The sequence below is a fragment of the Coenobita brevimanus genome, chromosome 58, assembly GCF_032717465.1.
Source record: "Coenobita brevimanus isolate Jiangsu-jjx chromosome 58, ASM3271746v2, whole genome shotgun sequence".
Taxonomy (NCBI): Eukaryota; Metazoa; Arthropoda; class Malacostraca; order Decapoda; family Coenobitidae; genus Coenobita; species Coenobita brevimanus.
The window spans coordinates 23,815,115-23,836,023 of NC_137011.1; the positions used below are offsets into that span (position 1 = coordinate 23,815,115).

At 46.6% G+C, this 20,909-nt stretch overlaps 2 protein-coding genes across 2 annotated transcripts in view; both read right to left on the reverse strand.

The window, feature by feature from the left end:
- LOC145402688 (uncharacterized) overlaps positions 1-20,909 on the reverse strand; it is a 315,211-nt gene that overhangs the window by 211,140 nt on the left and 83,162 nt on the right. The window lies entirely within an intron of this gene.
- LOC145402563 (putative glutamate receptor) overlaps positions 1-20,909 on the reverse strand; it is a 30,683-nt gene that overhangs the window by 5,987 nt on the left and 3,787 nt on the right. Inside the window, exons 5-8 of the mRNA XM_080274566.1 lie at positions 20,160-20,292; positions 19,150-19,367; positions 12,494-12,671; positions 11,367-11,466 (exon numbers count right to left, since the gene is read on the reverse strand). Of these exons, the coding sequence (XP_080130692.1) occupies positions 11,367-11,466; positions 12,494-12,671; positions 19,150-19,367; positions 20,160-20,292 (629 nt within the window). The remainder of the gene's footprint in view (positions 1-11,366; positions 11,467-12,493; positions 12,672-19,149; positions 19,368-20,159; positions 20,293-20,909) is intronic.

Sequence of the window (20,909 nt, forward strand, 5' to 3'; positions counted from 1 at the left end):
ATCCCTGAGTGGCATTACATGAGCAATAATCCCCAACCATCCCTTGGATATAAACCTCCACAGGCTCAATCCGATTGGAGCGCCTAAACCCACTAAACCACCAGGTGCCATAATTTGGTCATATGGTTATCACCCAGCGCAGTAAATGATTTCCTGGTGTACAGGAAACCGTTTGGCTTGTCACTTAGTGTAGTGTCCCATAGGCAGAAGGAAGAGGAACGAATGAAGGAAAGAAAGACAGAAGAGGGAATGTAAATTCACCCGTAGGCAGAAGGAAGAGGAAGGAATGAAGGAGGAAAGACAGAAAGGAAAGAATGAAGTGAGGAAAGGGCAGATACCCAAAGCAGTACGACATCAAGTGAGTGAACGGTGAGCGCCCCCATCTACCACCAAATATCACAATAAAAATTAGAATGTTAGTGTTAATACATTTTTAATAAATGTAAGTCTAATTAGAATACCAACAATTTTAGTCATAGCACCCTAGTTTTCAATGCACTATTATTATCATATACAGTAGTATTAGGAGTAATTTTAATACAATTTCATTACAATAGACCTATTACAAACTGTATAACAAACTAGAAGTACGTACAAAATCCTCACAAAATTTCGATTACTATCTTATAATTATAATCAATACTAATTAACTTCTGTTAAGCCAATGTGCCTTACTAAACTAAGCTGCCTTTACTTTATCATAATCACCACAACACACCACAAGCACGCATCACACATCGCCTGGTGCAACACCAACACACACACTGTCCCTACACCACACACGATACCACACTTACCCCAACACCATAACGCCTAAACACCCAGCATCACTAAATAAGGCTGAATCGAACCACACCACACAACAATCACGCATCACAAATCTTATGGAACACCAATGCACAAACTGTTCCTTCACCATCCACGACACTACTGTACCCCTCACCCCTGCACCATACTTCAAACACCCAGTATCTTTAGGTAAAGCTCTATTGCACCACACCACACCCCAATCAAGCACAATACATAATCTGCTGGAACACCAACATATACGCTGTCCCAACACAGCACACCACACCACACTCATCCCCACACCATAATGCCTGAAGACCCAAAATCACTAAACAAGGCTGTACTGCACCACATCACACCACAACAACGTATCACACATCATCTGCCGCAAAACGAACACTCACACTGTCCCGACACCACACACCTCACCATTCTCACCCCTGCACCACAATGTCTAAAGACCCAGTATCACTAAACATGACCCTATTCCATCACACCGCACCATATCCACGCATAACACATTGTATGCTGCAACACACACACACACACACACACACACACACACACACACACACACACACACACACACACACACACACACACACACACACACACACACACACACACACACACACCACTCTCACCACAACACCGTAAAGCCTGAAGACCCAATACCTTTAAACAAGGCTCTACAGTATTGCACCACACCCATTGGCCACCTACATAACTATTAAATAAAGAAACATTGTTTTACTTCAATTCAGACTTTAAATAAATAGCAGCATCAGTTCAGTTAATTATTAGTTAATGACTAACTATATACTAAATGATACGCAAAAACAAAAAAAGTAGTAGTAGTAGTAGTTGTTGTTGTTGTTGTTGTAGTAGTAATAATAATAATAATAATAATAAGAAGAACTGATCAAGCTGAATCTGTAAAATTTTAGATTTGTAACTTGCAATACTTTGGTGATAGAAACTCCGTGTACAAACAGCTAGATAAGGAGTTTATTACGAGCTCACAGTAAAATAGTCTGCCCTACTTGAATGTCTGCTCTCAACTGAACTGTGGCGCCGTCTTCCCAGGCTTCAGGCCCTGGGAAAGCGTGCTAGGTCAGCAAGTTTAGTGGGGGCATGTATGCATTGGGAGGGGGGACATATATACATTGGGGATAGACATATTGTGGAGGGGGTACACTACTCTCCCGGGTAGCTGAGATGGTGTATCCTGACACCAGGAGTTAAATGGTGTTTGATTACAGTATTAAGGCAAGGCTAGGGAGGTTTGTACAAGGGATAAGTATGATACAGGGGCAGTAGGGGAGACATGGCCATGTTGAGGGGAGGGAATTAGGACGATATATACAAAGAAGATATACAAGGATTAATAGGTATGTGTCCAGTAAGGGTCAAAGGTATACATAGATATAATGGGGATTATACAATAATAGTTTGATACATGATAAACAAAGAGTAGATATGAGAGTTCTATTGTTGTTCTTCGTTCATTTTTTTTTTTTGTATGTTCTGTAGGATACACTGTCACTCAGTAATGCATTAAAGAAATACCATCATTTTCTAGTAGGCAGAGTTCTGTTCACAGTTTGGTTAATCGTCAGACGGCATTGGTAGTCACTGAAGGCGAGGGCACTAAGTACGGGGAGTTTCTACGTCGTGTGTAGGGCGTACTATGCCTGTAGCGACTCTGATTTCCTGAAGTTAGCGTTCCATTTTTCTGACACAACAATGCACTGCACATATGATGAGTAGAAAACCTATGAAAGCGATAACCACAGGGGGAAACACAACTGCTGGATGAACCCAGGAACGGCTGAAGGCCAGAGAAAATTGATCCATAATGAAGTCACTGTCATTGAGGAATGTTAGCATGTGCAAGTTAGGGGAGGTGATGGTAATGTTGGCAGAGGGTAGGGTGGAAGGCATGTCGATTGGTTGAAAGATGTCATAGGAGTGTGTACGGACAGCTTGGTGATAGCGAGTGGCGTAAGTGATGACAGACTCTGATTTGACGGTACAATAGTCTGGTGCTTTGTAGAGACCACTAGCGGGGACGGATCGAACCGAAGAACCAGGACACATGATTGTGACAGAGATGGGAACAGCAAAGAAGAAGTACTGGACATGGTTGAGGTGAGCATGGTGGACCGGGAGTTCAGGAGCTGGTACAAAAGAACAGGCCGAGTAGATGGAATGGTTGCGAACTAAAGCAGACTCACAGGGTGTAGCACTGCTAGGGAAGATAGCGAAAAGGTGGGCAGCACAGAGACGAGAGGTCGGAGTAAGGGAGGAACATTTCTGGAGGTCTGTGGAAGAAAGGAAAGCAACTGAAAGATGATCATGGGAGAGGAGGAAATATTCTGAAGGAACAGATACTTGTAACAAGGAGTTGTTGAGGCGGGGAAGGGAATGATGTGGAAAAGGTTAAAGGTTATGGCAGAACGGAGAGGAATATGGACGACGACGTATGTGGTGAGAAGAGTGGCTTCGAGAACAGGATAATAATATTCGAGGGAGGAGTAGGGGAGGACTGGGGATAGACCGAAGATGGAGTGAGCCCATTCCAGGACAGAACGGAGAGCTGAGACAGGTACTAAGTCGGCAGTGACACGGCCATTTATAGCATCGACCAGGATACGAACCAAGGTAGAGACTTGAGACAGGAGAGAGTCAATGGCCAGTTGGAGATTATCCATGTTGAGTTTGAGGTAGAAGAACTGAGAGATAACGTTGAGATCTGAAAGATGGCCTTGTAAGATATCGGTGAAATTGTTGATAGTGGGCGTGACTTCATTTAGATGGGTCGTAAGCTTCTGTAACATAGTGTGTTGGATTTTAATGACTCGGCGTTGGGATTTTAGAGCTGAAGCAAAATGAGTGAGATCAGATTTGAAGCCAGAAATGTCACGGGCTGTAGCAACGCCAAACAAGCCACTCAGAATCTCACCGCCGAAGTTGAAGAGACCTCGTTTCACATGAGAACGACCAACGGGTGTCTGAATGGAAAATGTGTCATTGAGCTCAGTGAATCTGTTACGTTTCTAATGCAATTGCCAGGAGAGTGGTAGGAAAAGGTTATAGAGATACTCATTTGGGTTGTGTGTCCCCATGATGGCCGTGAGATGGGTCCTGATTCCGTGGAGCTGGTGTGCGTAGGCAGGTAGGGCAATGGCTACGTCGGCCAGGGGCGCAAGATCATAGCGCAATGAGGCTATTTCTTCGATAAGCATTACCTCGCCTCCTGAGCCGACCAAGGCCCCGGGACGTACTCCACCATCGTCCTGACCTGACCCAGACCCCAGGAGGGTCAGCACTGCCAGCAGGGAGATCGTTAACATCGTACCTAGAAAATCAGGGTAGAGTTAATGGGGGAGGTCTTGAAGAGGTTGGTGGGCAGAGCGCAGTTTGGACCGATAGTGAGTGGTTGATGAATGAGTAGGTGGAGGTGGAGATGAAGGAGACTGAGGGATACGTGGAGACAGAGTAGAGCGAGGGATGTGTGGAGGGGAAGGGGGGTCAGGAGGTTGTGTAAGTGACTCTTCCAATACGAGGCCATGGGGCGCTCGCTTTAAGTCATTGACGTGGACCCATCTGGTATCCTTAGTGGACAGGTCCTGGAGGTGAAATTTGTTGCCTTGTTGAGTGAGGATGCGGTGGGGCCCTGTAAATTTGTCATCCAACTTAGAGGAATGCGTATGGGAATGAGCAAAGAGAAGATCGCCTACATTGATAGTGATAGGAGAGGCGGATTTATGTTGGCGCTGCAGCATGTCCTCCTGAGAGGAAGCCAAAGTGGATTGAACATACTGGTGGATTGTCTGGAAGTTGGTCAATTTTAGTTTAACATAATCATCCATGTTGTAGATGGGTTCTGGCTTTGAGGATAAGAGAGAGTATGGGAGGTTCTTGTCAAAACCAAAGAGGACGAAAAAGGGAGATTCAGCAATGGATGCATTGATGGAGCTATTGACTGAGGACGCCACTTGGGGAATCCAGTCACCCCAGGACGAACTATGGGAGCCTAGATGTCTGAGGCACTCTAAGATTTTTCGGTTGTGGCATTCTACAAGGCCATTGGAAGCCGGATGGTTAGGCACGACATTGCACTTACTGATATGAAAGCGGCGACAGATCCCATCTAGAAGGCTATTGTTGAACTCCATACCGTTGTCAGTAAGAATGGTATGAGGGGTAGTGAACGGGCAAATTACATGATCTACAAAGGCACATGCAACGCTCTTCGCGGTCTTGTCGGAGAGGGGTACGAGGACACAGTAGCGGGAGAAGTGGTCGACCGCTACGAACAAGTACTCAGCGCCGAATTCCGTGAGAGGTAGTTTTAAGAGATCGATTGAGACAGTTTCCCATGGTCGTGACGGGATTGGGTATTGTAAGATAGATGCAGGTAAGCCGGTTGATCCTTTGTGGCGGTGGCAGGAGAGGCAAGAGTCACAGTGGGCATGGATATCGCGGTGCATGGTTGGCCAATAGTATTTGAGACGTGCTTGGCGCAAGCATCGGTCTTTACCTGGATGGGAAGCTTGAGGGGTATTATGAACAATGTGAAGAGCCTTTGGTATCAGGGCAGTGGGGACAACAAGTTGGCGTACTTCGCGATTGGGCATGTCTTTGCCTGTTAGTAGTGTTTTCCTGTACAAGAGATCATCATCTAGCATGAACTCATCTAGTGATACTGGCAGAGTAGGTAAGGTCGAGGCATCGCCAGATTCTAGGAAATAAATGACTGTGGACCATACGGGGTCTTGGCACTGAAAGTTTCGAACAACTTCTGACGTTAGTGTAGTGTTTTCAGTGACTTCGGGCTGCAGTGATGTTATAACTGCTGCTACGTGACGTGAGAGTGCGTCTGCGACTACATTCAACTTGCCTGGTACATATTGAAAAGTGGGATTAAAGTCCTGGATGATGATAGACCATCTAGCTAGCCTACCTGTTAGGTTGCAATTCTTGAACAAATCACATAGTGGAAGGTGGTCTGTTTGGATATGCACTGGATAACCATAGACTATATCTCTGAAATGTTTCAAGGACCAGACTACCGCTTCGAAATCTGACACTGTAGTTACGTTCAGCGGTTGTAAGGGTGCGACTAGCATACGCTATTACGCGCTTCCTGGATGCTTCATCGAGTTGCATCAAAACGGCACCAGTGCCTGAGGCGTCTGTGCAGAGAAGGAAGGGTGTGGTATAATCAGGGAACGATAGAACAGAGGCATTTACAAGAGCTGTCTTTAGCTTTTGGAAAGCCTGTGACTGGTCGTTAGTCCAAACAAAGGGCACATTCTGCTTGAGTAAGTGGGTCAGAGGAGCGGCGATCTTTGCATAGTCTTTAATGAATCTGTGATAATAGCCACGTCAGGAAACTTCGTACAGCTTCGGTAGTGGTAGGTTCTGGGAAGTTAATAATCGCCTTAGTTTTATCCTCATTAGTATGAATGCCTTGTGCATCTATGACATGGCCTAGGAATTTGATTTTCTTTCGCAGGAAGTCACATTTACTGAGATTGATTTTCAGGCCTGCGAGCTGGAGGCGTTCAAAGACTTGCCGGAGCTTGGTGAAATGGTCAGGCATGGATTTACTCACAACAATGATATCATCTAGGTAAGCAAAAAGAGTGTCCCATCATACTGCTGAAGACTGAATGGATAAGTCGCATGAACACGGAAGGAGCATTTCTCAGACCAAAAGGGAGTCTCTTAAATTGAAAATGTCCGGAAGCGGTGCTAAAGGCTGTAACTGGGCGAGAGGATTCTTCCATTTCAACCTGCCAGTACCCGCTGAGGAGGTCTAAAGATGAAAAGACTACGTTATTTTCACCAAGGGATTCTAGCAAATCAGTAAGGACGGGTAACGGGAAACGGTCTGGGACGGTGACAGAATTGACTTACGATAGTCGACTACTGGTCTAAAGTTGCCGTCCTTCTTTGGTACTAAGAAAAGTGGGCTATTCCATGGACTGATGGAGGGTTCAATAATGTCCTGGTCTAACATGTTCTGTACCATTTGATCTGTCTGCTTTCTCTGGCTGTGAGGCAATCGATACGCTGGTATGTAAATCGGCTGAGTTCCTGGTAGTAGTTCAATCGTATGTTTGACAAGGTCTGTTCTACCCATCGGTTCACCGGGTAAGGCAACCACGTTTCTGTACGAGGTCAGAAGGTCGAGGAGTTGAGGCGTATATTCTGGGAAATCTGTGCAAGTGAGATGTGAGAGCATATCGGGTGAATATGTCGGCGCAGATCCCGTAGAGTTAATAGTACATACACCGATTGGCGTACTATCATCAGTCTGAATAGTAGGAACTGAGGAATCCTGGCACACCTTTACGGCTGCTGGGTATACTAGGAAGTCTCCAATCTTTACACCACTTTTAAGTTTTAGTGGAGCATTTGTGACATTGAGCAAGTACAGGTAGCATAAACTGTCCTCTAAGACTGTACACCACGCTGACTCATAAGTCAAGCCATTCACACAACATGTCTCAGGTAGTGTTAGTACATCCACTCCTTCTTTCACACCGGCAACACAGAGACTTTGGTGAACTCATGTGGTAACAAAATTGTGCACGTATTCGTTACTGCACGTTTCGTCGGTGCGTGTTGGAGAAGATCATTCACACTGTGTGAGGTAGGTAATTGAGACATGTCTGAGTCAGTGATAGTGTTGTCGGGAGAGGAGGTAAGATCCATTTCCGAAGGCTGAGAGGATGTAGCAGTGGAGATTGAGGAATTTATGTCCTTGCTCGCAGTCAGTAAAGGAACGATCTCTGTATTCTCAGATGATGATTGTGGTGGTTTGGGCTGGTCTGGACTTTTTGGTAGCGATCGGGACAATGGTAACTGAAGGACTGATTTGATCGTAAGAACAAGACGGGGACATTCCATACTGTAAACTGGGAATCCAGAAATGTCTATACTACCGCAGGCAGGTAATAAGGCAATGGAGTGTTGTGCCATGGTGGAGACACCAATAAGGGCATCTGCGGGATACTGCAAGTTATTAGTGACATGAAATTCAGTTGGGATAGGGGGCAAATCTCTGTGTAGTTTGACTTCAAGGGTGACTCTTCCCTTAACCTTAAACTCTGAGCCTTCGACACCACATAGGTTGTGATGTAGTTGAATAAGATGTAAGGAATTGTCGGAGATCAGATTTACTATAGATCCTGTGTCCAAGAAGAATGACGTTCGTATGTCATGACTGCATCCGAGAATGACTAAACCCGAGGATGTTATGGGACCTACATGGCAGATGGGGAGTTGGGTTTTTGGTTCTATGTGATATTGGGCCGATACGGGTGTGGCGCTTCTCCCGACTGGTGGCAGTTGAGGTAACGACATTCCTCAGTGGTGTGAGTCGTGCTGGATTTGTGATATTTGCATTGGGGACGACGTGAGCGGGAAGGCGTACGCTGTCTGGTTTGGGAGTGAGGACGTCTGTATGTACGGTCACAACTGGATGCTCGATGTCCAGGATGACCACAGTGCCAGCAAGGAATTGAAGATTGTCTGTTCCGTCGGGCGCTAGATTGATCACGACCTGCGGTAGGAGAACGATGCGTGGCAGGTCTGCCGCGTGTGGTGGGACGGGAGTGAGATTGGTCTGGGGTAGTGGAGGTGTGACAAACTGAGGAGGCCAAGGGTTGGGTGGTGCCCTGACGCGTGTAGTTCGAACCGGTTCTTTCATGAATGGCTTTAGTGACCTGAATAATTTTATCTCCGGGATTGACACCGATTTCCAAGGCTAGCTCTCGCTGTTTAGGAGTAAGCCAGTGAAGGAATCTCAGGTAACCGATTAAGTCAGCAAAGTTGGTGAGTGAAAGCAATGGAACGCCATTATTGTCTTCTAACCATTTCGTGCCTACTAGTAATTGGAGCATCTCGCTACTAGTTGCTTTCATGGTGGCGGCAGCTTCGCAGAGCTTGGCATGTTGCGCTGGGACCCTCAAGTCCTCATCTAGTTGGTTTAGGAGATTAATGAATCCCATGAGAGACGCGGTATTTGAATGCTGGCAACAAAGGCTGATGAGTTCCGTACGAAAATCAGCAAAGGTATGAATGCTATTGAAATATCCTGCACGGATCGTGGATCCGGTGTCTGATTTGCCGTGGTGCAAGCGACCCATGAGGTAGGCTACTTTGAGCGATTCATCGGTGATCTGCCTATTGTGGATGTCTGTTTCGACTTCTCTGAGGAAATCATAGACAGACCAAGTTGGGTCCTGGCCGGTAAATTTGGGACGATTGGCATCGTCGAGATAGATAGACTGTGGAGGGTTGGCCATGGCTGGAAGTGCAGAAGGGGCGGTAGGAGAGGAGTGGGAGAGAGAGAAGGTAGTGGTAGTTAAGGGTGAGCAAGACGGGGTATGAAGGGAGGCAGGAGAGTGAGTGACAGGGGAAGGAGGAGAGGAAGAAGAAGGGAGTGGAGAGGGAGGGGTAGAGGAGGAGGTATCTGGATTTACGAGTGTAGGGTGGGTAGGAAGTGGGTTGGCGGGAAGTGAAACGGAAGTGTCAGATACAGGGCGGTGGTACTCTTTGCCACTTCGTAAACGAGTGATCGTGTTAGAGTCGGCAGACGGTGTATGATCAGGTGATGTTCCTGGTCGAGAGGGTGGCGGTAAGCGGTTGACGTGGAAAGCATGACATTTAATGCGGCAATGGAAGATGAGATGAAGGATGAAGATGGATACGTAGGTGGAAATGTATAATATAACAATGAGAGAATGGAATACACGAGCAGGTGTGAAAATGAATGAAGGTGTGGGGATGGATGGTTTTAAATAAAAGGCGAAGGATGAGATGGATAATAACATAGGTGAAGATGAAAACGGGGTAATGGAAATGAGATGGAATATTTACAATATCCAATCTGTAGAGAAAACCGACGATAATCTCTATAGAAAGGTAAGGTACACTATAGTTACACAGTAGAGACGGGATTGTCAAGATATATGACGCGCAGGTGTGGCTGGGCGTAGTGGGGCTGGGGCGGGCAGGGCGGGGCGGGGCGGGGTTGGGCGGGGCGGCGGTGGAGAGACAGCTGGGCGGAGAGGAGAGTGGCTGGGGACGAGACTGGAGCGATATGTTGGATGAGTCTTAAGTCGAGACAGGAAGAGACGCTGCGATGAGTCACCGGCAGGGAGTGGCGGTCCTAGGAGGCTCACGTAATTCAGACCACATGTGAGTGAAGGCAGGGTGTGGCGGCGACGGGGCCGGTGGTGGGGGTGTGAGGGCAGATGTTGGTTCAATGCAGGTGTAGAGCTGTTGAATAGCAAATGCAGAGAATGGCGGTGGGCAGACAGTGGGCAGACAGTGATAAGTGGCACCGTGGGGGCAGGATTTATGATGAGTTCGGAACAGGTGCTGGGAACAGGTGCAACAGGTGCGTAGATCGGCGATGGTGACACTTGCGGTCAGGAACAAGGTGTGTGGGTGGGGCTGTTTGAGAGGTGAGCACTGGTGAGAGAAATTGTACACCCGGAAAGCACAGCCGGTTATTACACCACTAGAGGCACTGAGGAGGGGTGAGGCTGTGAGATGTGAGACATCGTGTATCTGTTGGTGTCACTAAATAGCGGAGGAGGCGGTCAGAATCTGATGGTCCGAAACACCGCTGCTACCAAATGTAACTTGCAATACTTTGGTGATAGAAACTCCGTGTACAAACAGCTAGATAAGGAGTTTATTACGAGCTCACAGTAAAATAGTCTGCCCTACTTGAATGTCTGCTCTCAACTGAACTGTGGCGCCGTCTTTCCAGGCTTCAGGCCCTGGGAAAGCGTGCTAGGTCAGCAAGTTTAGTGGGGGTATGTATGCATTGGGGGGGGGGGGACATATATACATCGGGGGTAGACATATTGTGGAGGGGGTACAGATTAACAGCTAAACAGTAGGTTGTAATGACGTTAAGTGTTACAGAGCACAAGACCAGACGACGAAGAGGGATTTAAAGATGGTTGTATATGAACCGTAAAATCTAGTTCATATATTTTACAATCGACGAGTAACATGAAATCTATCACTCCTTAAGCTCTATTCATCCAATATTTCGATTTCTGTTTTGAACTGTACACCAGCTTATCATTATCTCATCCTTATAATTAAGAAACACCATCATCATCTTCACATCATCATAAGCATTATCATGCTGAACCACATTTCCATCTAACAATGAGGTAAGGCAGGGTATTTTAAAATGGCATAATATGGGGAACTATCAGCAGCATAACCACTTGGTTAACACAATCATCCACCTCTACGAGAATTTATCATCGTATTCCGACTGGCTTTGGAGATTTCGTATCACCTTATAGCGATTTTTATTCTGCTTATTATATCCACTGTACGTTAATGATGCAAATAATGTACCTAATACAACGGAATGACATGACTAAGAGAGATGAAATATGCAAAATAAATCGCTAAGGAAGAGGTGTTACGAGGCCTCTCATACCACCTAGAATACGGCCCTCAGTGCAATGAGTCATAAGTCCGTTCGCTCGGCCTTTAAGCATTGTGTAAAAATATAATGTGCGTACTTGCGTCCGAGGGCAGGGACGAGGGGACTGTCCTTACGACCCGCCATGGCCTCCACGGCGGGTATGTACCGCATATTGCCCAGGCTATACACACACTTGCCTGTGAGGTACCAGAAGTAAAGAGTGGATTGTTAATATTATACACCAGTCTCACACACACAACACGCTATAGTTGTAGGTTAGAATCTAAATCCTTCATGAAACGAACAAACCAAGGTTTTAACAAGAAGCGATGCCAAGGCACAACAAACCCATCCCCGGCAGTCATCTTATTGTTGACGTATAAGCACAATATGATATCTAGTATATCACATATCATATTTGGAGTAAACTGGGTGAAAATTGACGATTTTATGCCCATTTGAAATTTTAGGCCAGACCCACCTAACGCTGACTCCTCTACCGCCAACTAGGGGTGATCCCCCTTATGTAATGACGCATGCTATAGGATGCATATTTGAAAGATGCACCTTTAGGTTTTGGTTTCATGTCGATATGACGAATTTGAAAGGAGTTATAGCGAAAAAAACTATTTTTACCTCTTCCCCCTTTTTTTTTTACATTTTGGGGGCCTACAGCCTGGGCCTTGGCCCAATTTGGTCCAAAATTTAATTAGGTGATCAGAACGTCGTTGCCCATCATCCCTGTAATTTTAGTCAAAATCGCATCTGTAGTTTTCGTGTAACGTTGTTAACAGACAGACAGACAAAGAAAAGCAAAGAAATAAGCAAACAAACAAACAAACCGAGTGAAAACAATACTCGTCCCCAAGCCCTCCGGGGGGGGACAAGTAAAAAATTTTTGTCGAAGGACCTAAGGAAACGTTAAGCGTGCAGCATTTTTCACTGAACTAAAAAATAATAATAATAATAATTATTATTATAAATAAAACATGAAACTTCATCTTGTATCCGTAAATTAGAAAACTAAGTCCTGCCAATTTCAGTGGGTTAAAAGTGCAGAAGGCGAGTTTTAACTTTCGTGATTTATACTATTAGTTTACCGCAATTAAGTTACTAAGATTCATGTGTCAAAAGATTTAGAAGCACTAATCAGAGAGAGAGAGAGAGAGAGACAGACAGACAGACAGACAGACGGACAGACAGACAGACAGAGATCCATAATACCTGTCTTAGTAAATTCCGATGCCATTATCTTCTTGAGGTAGACATCCAGAGTGATTAAGGCAGACTTGCCCTCCAACAGAATGGCCAGCACAACGTCCAGCTGAGAGGCACCAAAACGCATGATACGATTCTCCTTCCTCAGGTTCCAGATCTTTTGTTTGATGCCACTTGTAGCTGTCTGGGGAGCAGTATCGGTATGATTTTTGTCTTTTGTAATTACATGTACCATAATTTATTTAGTGTACTTTAACCTGAAGGAAATATTCGTCTTTTTGTTGCATACTACGAGTATCTCGGTGGCAGCTAAAGATAACACTACGGCCTTGCATCGTTTCCACAGCACTTTCGTGACAAGCACCATATTTTACTATTAATCTTTATAGATCAGCTGTCAAGATGGGGAGATGCCAATACGCCTAGTTAAGGTGAAGAGTGTATAGTCAATAAACAGATAAGTATTACTATATTCTTCACTTGAAACATTGCCTAAAATTCCCATTCTTCCATCTTCAACGCAGAGCTATAATAAGGGACTAACACTAGACTACGCTGCAAATCTCAAGGAATCGTATTAGGCTCTCTTCAGTGTGTGTTATATTTGCCAACTCTCCGTCTTTAATACAGAGTTGTAACAAGAGATAAACACTAATATATTATGCACCCGATATTAAATGCTATGGATGGGATGTAGAATCTTAATATTGTCTTATCCTGCCACTGAACTGAGAGAAATAAGCTACCAGATGACTATAATTTCCACTTAGTTAATCCTGACGAACTACAGAATGTTTGTATTCCTAAGAGTATTTCTTATGCAGGCCATTAAAATTCCCATCCATCTTTTTCACATTACCTTCCCCACGTCCCACTTCAGCCTGCGTTGAGTGCGGACGTTCTCTGCTCCTCCTGGAGCTTGCTTGTGTATTTCGAAGCTGTTTCTTTGTGTTCGGATTTTTGATATAGTCACCGGCTGCTGTGAGTGTGGGCTGAGTGCTTCGCTAGTGTTCTGTCGAGGCCTTGCCTGGCTCGATGGAGTGTTCGGGGTCGGACGCTGGTTCACTCCTGGAAAATGATTTAGCCATGTCTGACGACGATGCCTCTCCTACCGTGAACCACTGGCCTGAACTGCCTGTGCCTGCCACCTCACAGCCCTTTCAGTCTTTGATCACTCATCATGGGATACAGCCTTCCACCCCGTCCACTTCTAACAAGCGGCCTGTGGAGGACTCTCCTGACGGTGAATGTGTGCCTCCTGTCACCAAGACTGCCAAAGGTGACTCATCTGTGCGTGATGTGCCTGTCTGTCTGCCTCCTCAGCTTCTTGCTGGTATTTCTCCTCTTCCCACTCCCGGCCCTTGTCTCACCGCCCTGCATTTGCCCCGAGAGATGCCTACGTCAAGCTCTGCTTCAGTGGCGACCCTTCCACGGATACGAAGCTGCGATGGTTGTCTTCGGTTAACAGGGCCTTCCAACTACAGCGTGACAAGGCAGAAGTCAAGATGGCTGCAGACACCTCCGGTTTGTCTACATTTCTAGACAAGAGAGGACATCATTAACAGAGTCTTATCTGGTGAGTTTTGCTCGCTGCCACTCGTTCTTCAGGACTCACGGAGAGGCCACTGGCGTACCCCAGCTACATCCTCACCCGTTTCCCTGTTGACGTTGACCCAAATCTTGCCAAGGGATATCCTGGAGTGTACTCTGCCCGTCGTTTCATGCAGGATGGTTCTCCCATTAACCGAATTGTTGTCGTCTGGAGCCTTCCCGACCCACCTCCATCAGTTATTAGTTTTGACTTCCTCCCCTGTCTTCCACAGTGTGAGGTGCAGAAACTCCATAATGACCAGCCTTGGTGCTACAGATGCTGGGGCGTGGGACACATTTCCCGGTACTGCTCTGCTTCACGTGAAGTGTGCCTGGTGTGCGGCTGGCCACGAATCCAGGACGTGTCCTGTCAAGGGTGAGCCGTCACGTCCTGCTGCCTCCGCATCCACCTCAGAACCCCCACCTCCTCGGGACACGTCTCTGTGGAAGTGTCCACGCTGTTTTCAGCCAGGGGTCAACGTGTGGCATGGTTGTGCTCGGCGCCGGGCCCCAGTTCGGGCTGTCACTCCAGGCCACCCCCACCACCACCTCAGCCTGTTCCTCCCACCAGCACTGCTTCGGCTCCTGACCTGACCCTCCGCAAGGCTGTTGCCTCCCTCATGGCACGATGTACGGCTCTCGAGGACCGCTTTTCTGCTCTTGAAGCCAGGATTGACGGGCTGGTTGCAGCTCATGCCTCTTCGGATAACAAACTCTCCACCTTGGTTGAGGCTCAGCAGTGCATCATCTCCACCGTCACCACCCTCACCGACAAGATGGGTACTATCGCCTCTCGCCTTGAAAAACTCTGTGAGTCATTCCTCTGGTTCTGTTCTCTAACCCAGGTCGTTCATCTGCCTCCACTCCCCGGTCACCTTCTTTCAAGCATAAGGTTGTCGCTCCTGATTACCAGCTAGATGTCATCTCCTGGAACGTCTGTGGTATCACCAATTATGCTAAGCTCGCTCAACTCAAGACCTTTGTTTTTCGACACCACCCTAGTGTTATTTTCTCCAGGAAGCGTTCCCAGGCCGGCCAATTGCCGCTGGGCAAGCTCCCCCCTTACAGGTTATATTCCGTACGTCCATCTGGTAAGGAATGGCCTGCTTGACTTACATACACAGCTCCTTACCACACCGCCTTCTCCGCAACTCCACCGACCCTGACATGACTTTCCAGCTCTTTGAGGTCACACTTGGGGATGGCGTGCTCCAGCTGTGTAATGTCTATTCCGCCCCTGCCAGACTCTCTCTTGAGGCTCTTCCTCCTCCTACAGTGCGTGGGGTGGTGTATATGGGAGATTTCAATGCTCGGCATCCTGACTTAGGTGATCGTTCTGGCTCTCACAATCGTAATGGTCTTCATCTCATTTCTTACGTCCGCAGGCATCACCTTGCACGCTGGGATACTGGCGGCTCCACTCACTCCCGGGGAGGCACTCTGGATCACGTCATCACGTCTGGCTTGATAGCGTCTCGGGTCCAATGCTCCTCGGTGCCAGCCTTATTCTCTGATCATGTCGCACTTCGATTTCGTTATTCTCTGCCTGCGGCTTCTACTGCTCCTGCTGCTCGTTTGCGCATTACTGTGCCCCCTAAGTATTGTCCGACGTACATATCATATATGGCCCAGATGGTACCTACTTTTAATCTTTCTTCACCTGACCAGTTATACTCTGATCTTGTCTCTGCCACTCATGATTTTTACAGGCAGTATGTCTCCCGCCCACATCTGCAGCGCCGCTGTGCCCACTCCTGGACACTTTGATGCACGTATACAAGAGGCGAAGAAGAAGGCTGAACGTGATGGGCTCTTGTTTCAAGCCAACCCGAATCCTGGCACACTCCATCGTTATCAAACGTCCAGGGATGCACTAGTCGCACTGCAGGAGTGTGTTCTTACTGAGTCCTGGCAGCGGGTTTATGGACAGTATTAACCAACAGACAAGTGTGGCTTCCATGTGGCACCTCATCCGTCGAGTTGTCAAGAAGACGCCCGCCACTGCTCGCCATCACACTCCCGCTGTCTACGCTCAAAACCTTGTCGATGCCTGGTCGGAACAGTCTGCCCCAGCAAGTCTTCCCAACCACATACAAGATGCACTCTCTTCCTGTGCTCCTGCCCGTCAGCTTCGTTTGATGTCTGCTTTGCTGCAGGATGATGATGATGATGCAGAGGAGATAACCAGTGGAGCTGCGTCGTGCTCTCTCGAGGTAAGGCTTCATCCCTGGTGATGACGGTATCACCTATGCTGTGCTACGTCTGCTCCAACAAGTTCCTGGTAACCCTTTACTTAAATTGTACAATCTTTGTTTCAGAGACGGTTGTGTACCCCGAGCCTGGACCAGCAGTACACTTGTCCCCATCCCCAAGCCTGGCACGGCGAAGTTCAGGCCGATTTCCCTTACTTCTTGTTTCTGCAAGGTGATGGAGAGGATCTTACTCAACCGTCTCATGTACAGGCTTCAGGACCGCCTTTCTCCACATCTGTATGGTTTCCTTCCTCAGCGCAGCACGCACCACTGCCTCATTGACTTGTATTCTCGCCTCTCCCAGGACAGTGTGGTGGCCTTCGTCGACCTTCAGAGTGCCTTCGATATAGCTAACAGAGACATCATTTTGGATCAACTTGTCAACTTTGGGATAAAGGGTAATCTCTGGTGGATTCGGGGCTATCTCAGTAATAGGACCTCTCGCGTGTTTTTCAGTGGTGTGTACAGTCCTCTACGCAGTTTTCATCTTGGTACGCCACAAGGGGGTGTTCTTAGCCCATTTTTGTTTAATGTACTGATGCATCGGTTGCTCACTTCTCTCCCTAATATTCCTGGAACTATGATTACATGCTATGCCGATGATATTTGTGTTCACTCTTCCTCGCCAAGGGATCTCCAGCGGTTTCTTGACTCCTTCTATGTGGCTTCCTCTCATTGTGGCATTATTCTTTCCCCAGATAAGAGCAGAATATTCTCCTGCCGCCCTCCTCAAGCTCTGCCTGACTTCACCATTGGAGGGACTGTCATTCCCTTGTGTTTCCAGTACCGCTACCTGGGGGCACCTGTTAAGATCTCAGCTGTTCCCCCCGCCAGGCGCCAGGGCCATCCCTTCGTCCGTGACCTGTTGGATCGCCTCCAGCACCGACTCGCACCACTTCAGTGGCTCACCAACAACTCTTCGGGAATCTCCATCCATGTGGCCAGGACAGTCTATATTACTTTCATTCGCTCTGTTGTTGACTATCTCTCCCCTGCCTTGATTCAGCTTTCTAGGACTGCTCTGGAGCCTTTAGAAAAATTTTAGAATAGAGCAATGAGAGTAATTCTGGGCTGTCCCATGTCTACCAGGATAGTGAACATGCAGCGTGAGCTGGGGCTTCCGCCTTTAATAGAAAGAATTTATTCTAATGTCACTCGCCTCACTGTCAAGTGCCTCCATTTCCCACAACTTTCACCCCACTACTCTCAGTTAGTCAGGACTTCTCTGAGACCAAACTCCCCAGTTCCTCCTATTCTGCCGGGTGGACGTGCTCTTATTAAATCTGTTTCCTCATGCTCCGCAGCCTTAATTTGGATGTTCTTGTTGCAGAAGTACCCCCAACCCCCACCCTGGGTGCTGCCTATGCCAGAGGTGAGCTTCACTCCCACCTCCAGGTCTGATCCACCTTATCTACAGCTGCAGCTGGCTCTGGAACACGTGGCGACAGTGACGTCCTCTATCACAGCACCATATCACCTCTATACTGACGGGTCACTGCAATCGGCTGGTGCTGCGGGTGGTGCTGTCTACTCACCCGACTTTCAAACCCCCCCAGGGGGTCTGTGTGGCCGACGTCTCCGTTATCACTCCAGCTCCTCACGGTGTGAACAGTTTGCCATTCTGGATGCTGTTAGTCTTGTCTGCCAACGGAGAGTAAATGCTGTCATCATATGCGACTCCAAGCCTGCCCTTCAGTCCCTATCCAGTGTTCGCCCACACAATCTACAGTTGTTCAACTGATCTTATCTTTTCTGGCTTTACTGCTTCATCGTAACTTGACTGTCATGTTATATGGGTGCCATCTCATGTTGGTTTACGCCACAATACCACACAGTCGACAGACTCGCGAAGGAAGCCTGCCGTTTGCCTCCTCGTGGTGATTGTCACCCTCTCTCCCTGACTTGTTACCTCTCCAGAGTTCGCACTGCTGCTTTCCTCCTGTGCGACGCAGAGATGCAGAGAGGCCCTACAGCGTGTCCATCAACCATTACGAGTCTGTCTGCCGCCTCTCAAGTATTCCTACCGTCGCCGGGGTCTCATGGTTCTGAGGCACAATGTTGTCTCTGCTCGTCTGAGGCTGGGCTACCGGCAACAGTGGCAGGTCGCCGGGTTGGAAGGGGAGCCTCCCTTCGCTGAGTGTCGCTTGTGCCACTCGCCTCGCTCCGACACTATAGAGCATTATTGCCTGGAGTGCCCTACCGTTCGACACCTGCTGCCCCAGGGCCAGCCGCTTGATGTGGTGTGTCGACACTTATTAAACCACGAAGTTTTAGAAGAACTCTTGGTGCGTCACCCTCGTTTTGGCGGGTTTAAGTAGCTCACTGTGCCCTGTGTGGCATATACCTCCATGTAATGTCCCTACATGTTTATGAGTTTTGTCTTTATTTGTGTGTGTGTGTATATGTATATGAATATGTATGTATGTGTGTATATATGTATATGTGTATATATGTGTATGTGTATGTATGTATATGTATACATATGTCCATAGCTGTTTCCGAGGATTCCATATGTATCATGTTTCACATGTACTGTCTGACGCTGTTGCGTAATAAATTAAATAAATAATAATAATAATAATTACCTTCCCCAAACATCAAGTTTAAATCATTCGTTTTCTCATAATTAAAAGGTAAAGCCTTTTGAAAAATTGATTGGACTTATCTGAATATGTTAACTCTGATACGTTATCTTGCCTTCTGCATACACAAAAATAATAAAAAAAAAAAAAACGATAATAACAATACAAAGAGAGAGAGAGAGAGAGAGAGAGAGAGAGAGAGAGAGCATCTCATGAACACAAAATACCAGAAACTCACTCTAAAAGCCTGTTCTTCAGCGGTTCCCTTGACTATAATGATCTGAACCGGGTGTTCGAGCAGGTCTTCGAGCGCCTGGAAGGGTTCAGGAATCAGCCTGACCGAAAGGAGAGCCATAAGGTTGCCGGAGTAGCTCCGCGTCAGCACCAGCGTCATCAGCATCCACACCCCCAGCACCACACGCTCCCACCACCACCAGCTTGAACCTTCATCCACGTCTAAAGCAGAGAGATGATGCAAAATTGGTCCACGGTTGGGGCTTGAAATAATTATAGTGCATAGTTTCAGAGATATTTCTCTATAGTACACTGAACGAGTAACCCACAATTACCTCTAGTAGTTTAAACTTCATGCACAAAGCAAGGCCGTCCCCTTGATTACCGTCCTCTAAGCACTTGACTAACAAAAATTAAGAATAGCTTATTCTGCTCATTTATAAATAGTGGTAGGTGGTAGTGACCATCATAGTCTCACTTGATGTAGTGCTACTTAGTTCTTCCTTCACTGTTATCATTCCTCTTCTGTGTCTATCCTTCTCTCTTCCAATTTCTTCCATCTTTCCTGTCTTTTTTTTATTAGGATTTTTCCACTTCATGTGGCTCTACACTGAGTAAAAAGCCTCAGGAAAACATTTACGACTGTGGGTGGTAGCCATACGTCCCAATAATGGGGTGATGTGGAAGCTTTAATGATGTCATTGTTAAATGGGTAGAGATAAGCAAATGTGTCACCCATCCGGGAATCAAACCTTTATATTCTTCCTTATGACTTGCTGTGGCAAGACTTTTCTATGTTCTTCCACATAGAAACGTCGATTTACCGCACAGGGTGGCCCTGCATGGGCAGTTATTTGCCTGCTGTCGAACGGTCCGCATGACCATCAGACCATGATTATACTCGGAAACAACAGCAACTTACTTATGATTAAAAAGAATTCGTTAGAGTGTGTTGGAAGACTGTGCTTTATGAATCAGTCATATCTGAAGAATGCTGAATGTGTTTTACCCTACCTTGCTGCAGCAATACACGAACACAGTGGAAAGAGCTCCTCATCAATCTGGAGCGAGTGAGGGTCTTATCGGGGATGCAAGAGGGCATCACCATCACCAACATGTATACAACCAGTGCAGCCAGGATGCCAATCTGTATTGGATTTATGATATAATTTGTCTGTTCAATTTGTATTTGTTCAGGTACTCTGAACAACAAAATTTCGGTCACCTCTCGTGCTTTTCTCTCCACGGTCTTTGAAAATTACACTAGAAAATACAAAACAAAGAACAATGATGACAATTATTTTTATCCAGGTGAAATCATGTATTCCTAGCAGGTGATCTGTCAAACGAATTGAGAGAAGCGGCAGGGCTTTTGTTGTCGACTACTTAGATTAGGTTGTTTAACTAAATAACAAGTTTTAAAAGCAAAAACACCAGGTAGTGCAAACCAAGAACATGTTATTTTGTGTTGGCTTTCGTATATCCATTGTTTCGAGCTTTGTTTCAGAAATCGATTATATTTTATCCCAGAGATAACCCAGTTTTATACAAACTCTTGGTAAAACAGAACATTCATATTTTTTGTTGTAATGGTCTTCACTCCTATGCCACCGGACTATAGCCAAATATATATTTTCGAAGTGATCCCAGGAATGTCTCTATAATCTTATTCTTGTCAAAATCTTGAATATATGAATCAGCTTAAAGTATATTGATTTGAACTGGAAAGGTTAGGTAAAAAGTTAATGATGCACTTCAATACAC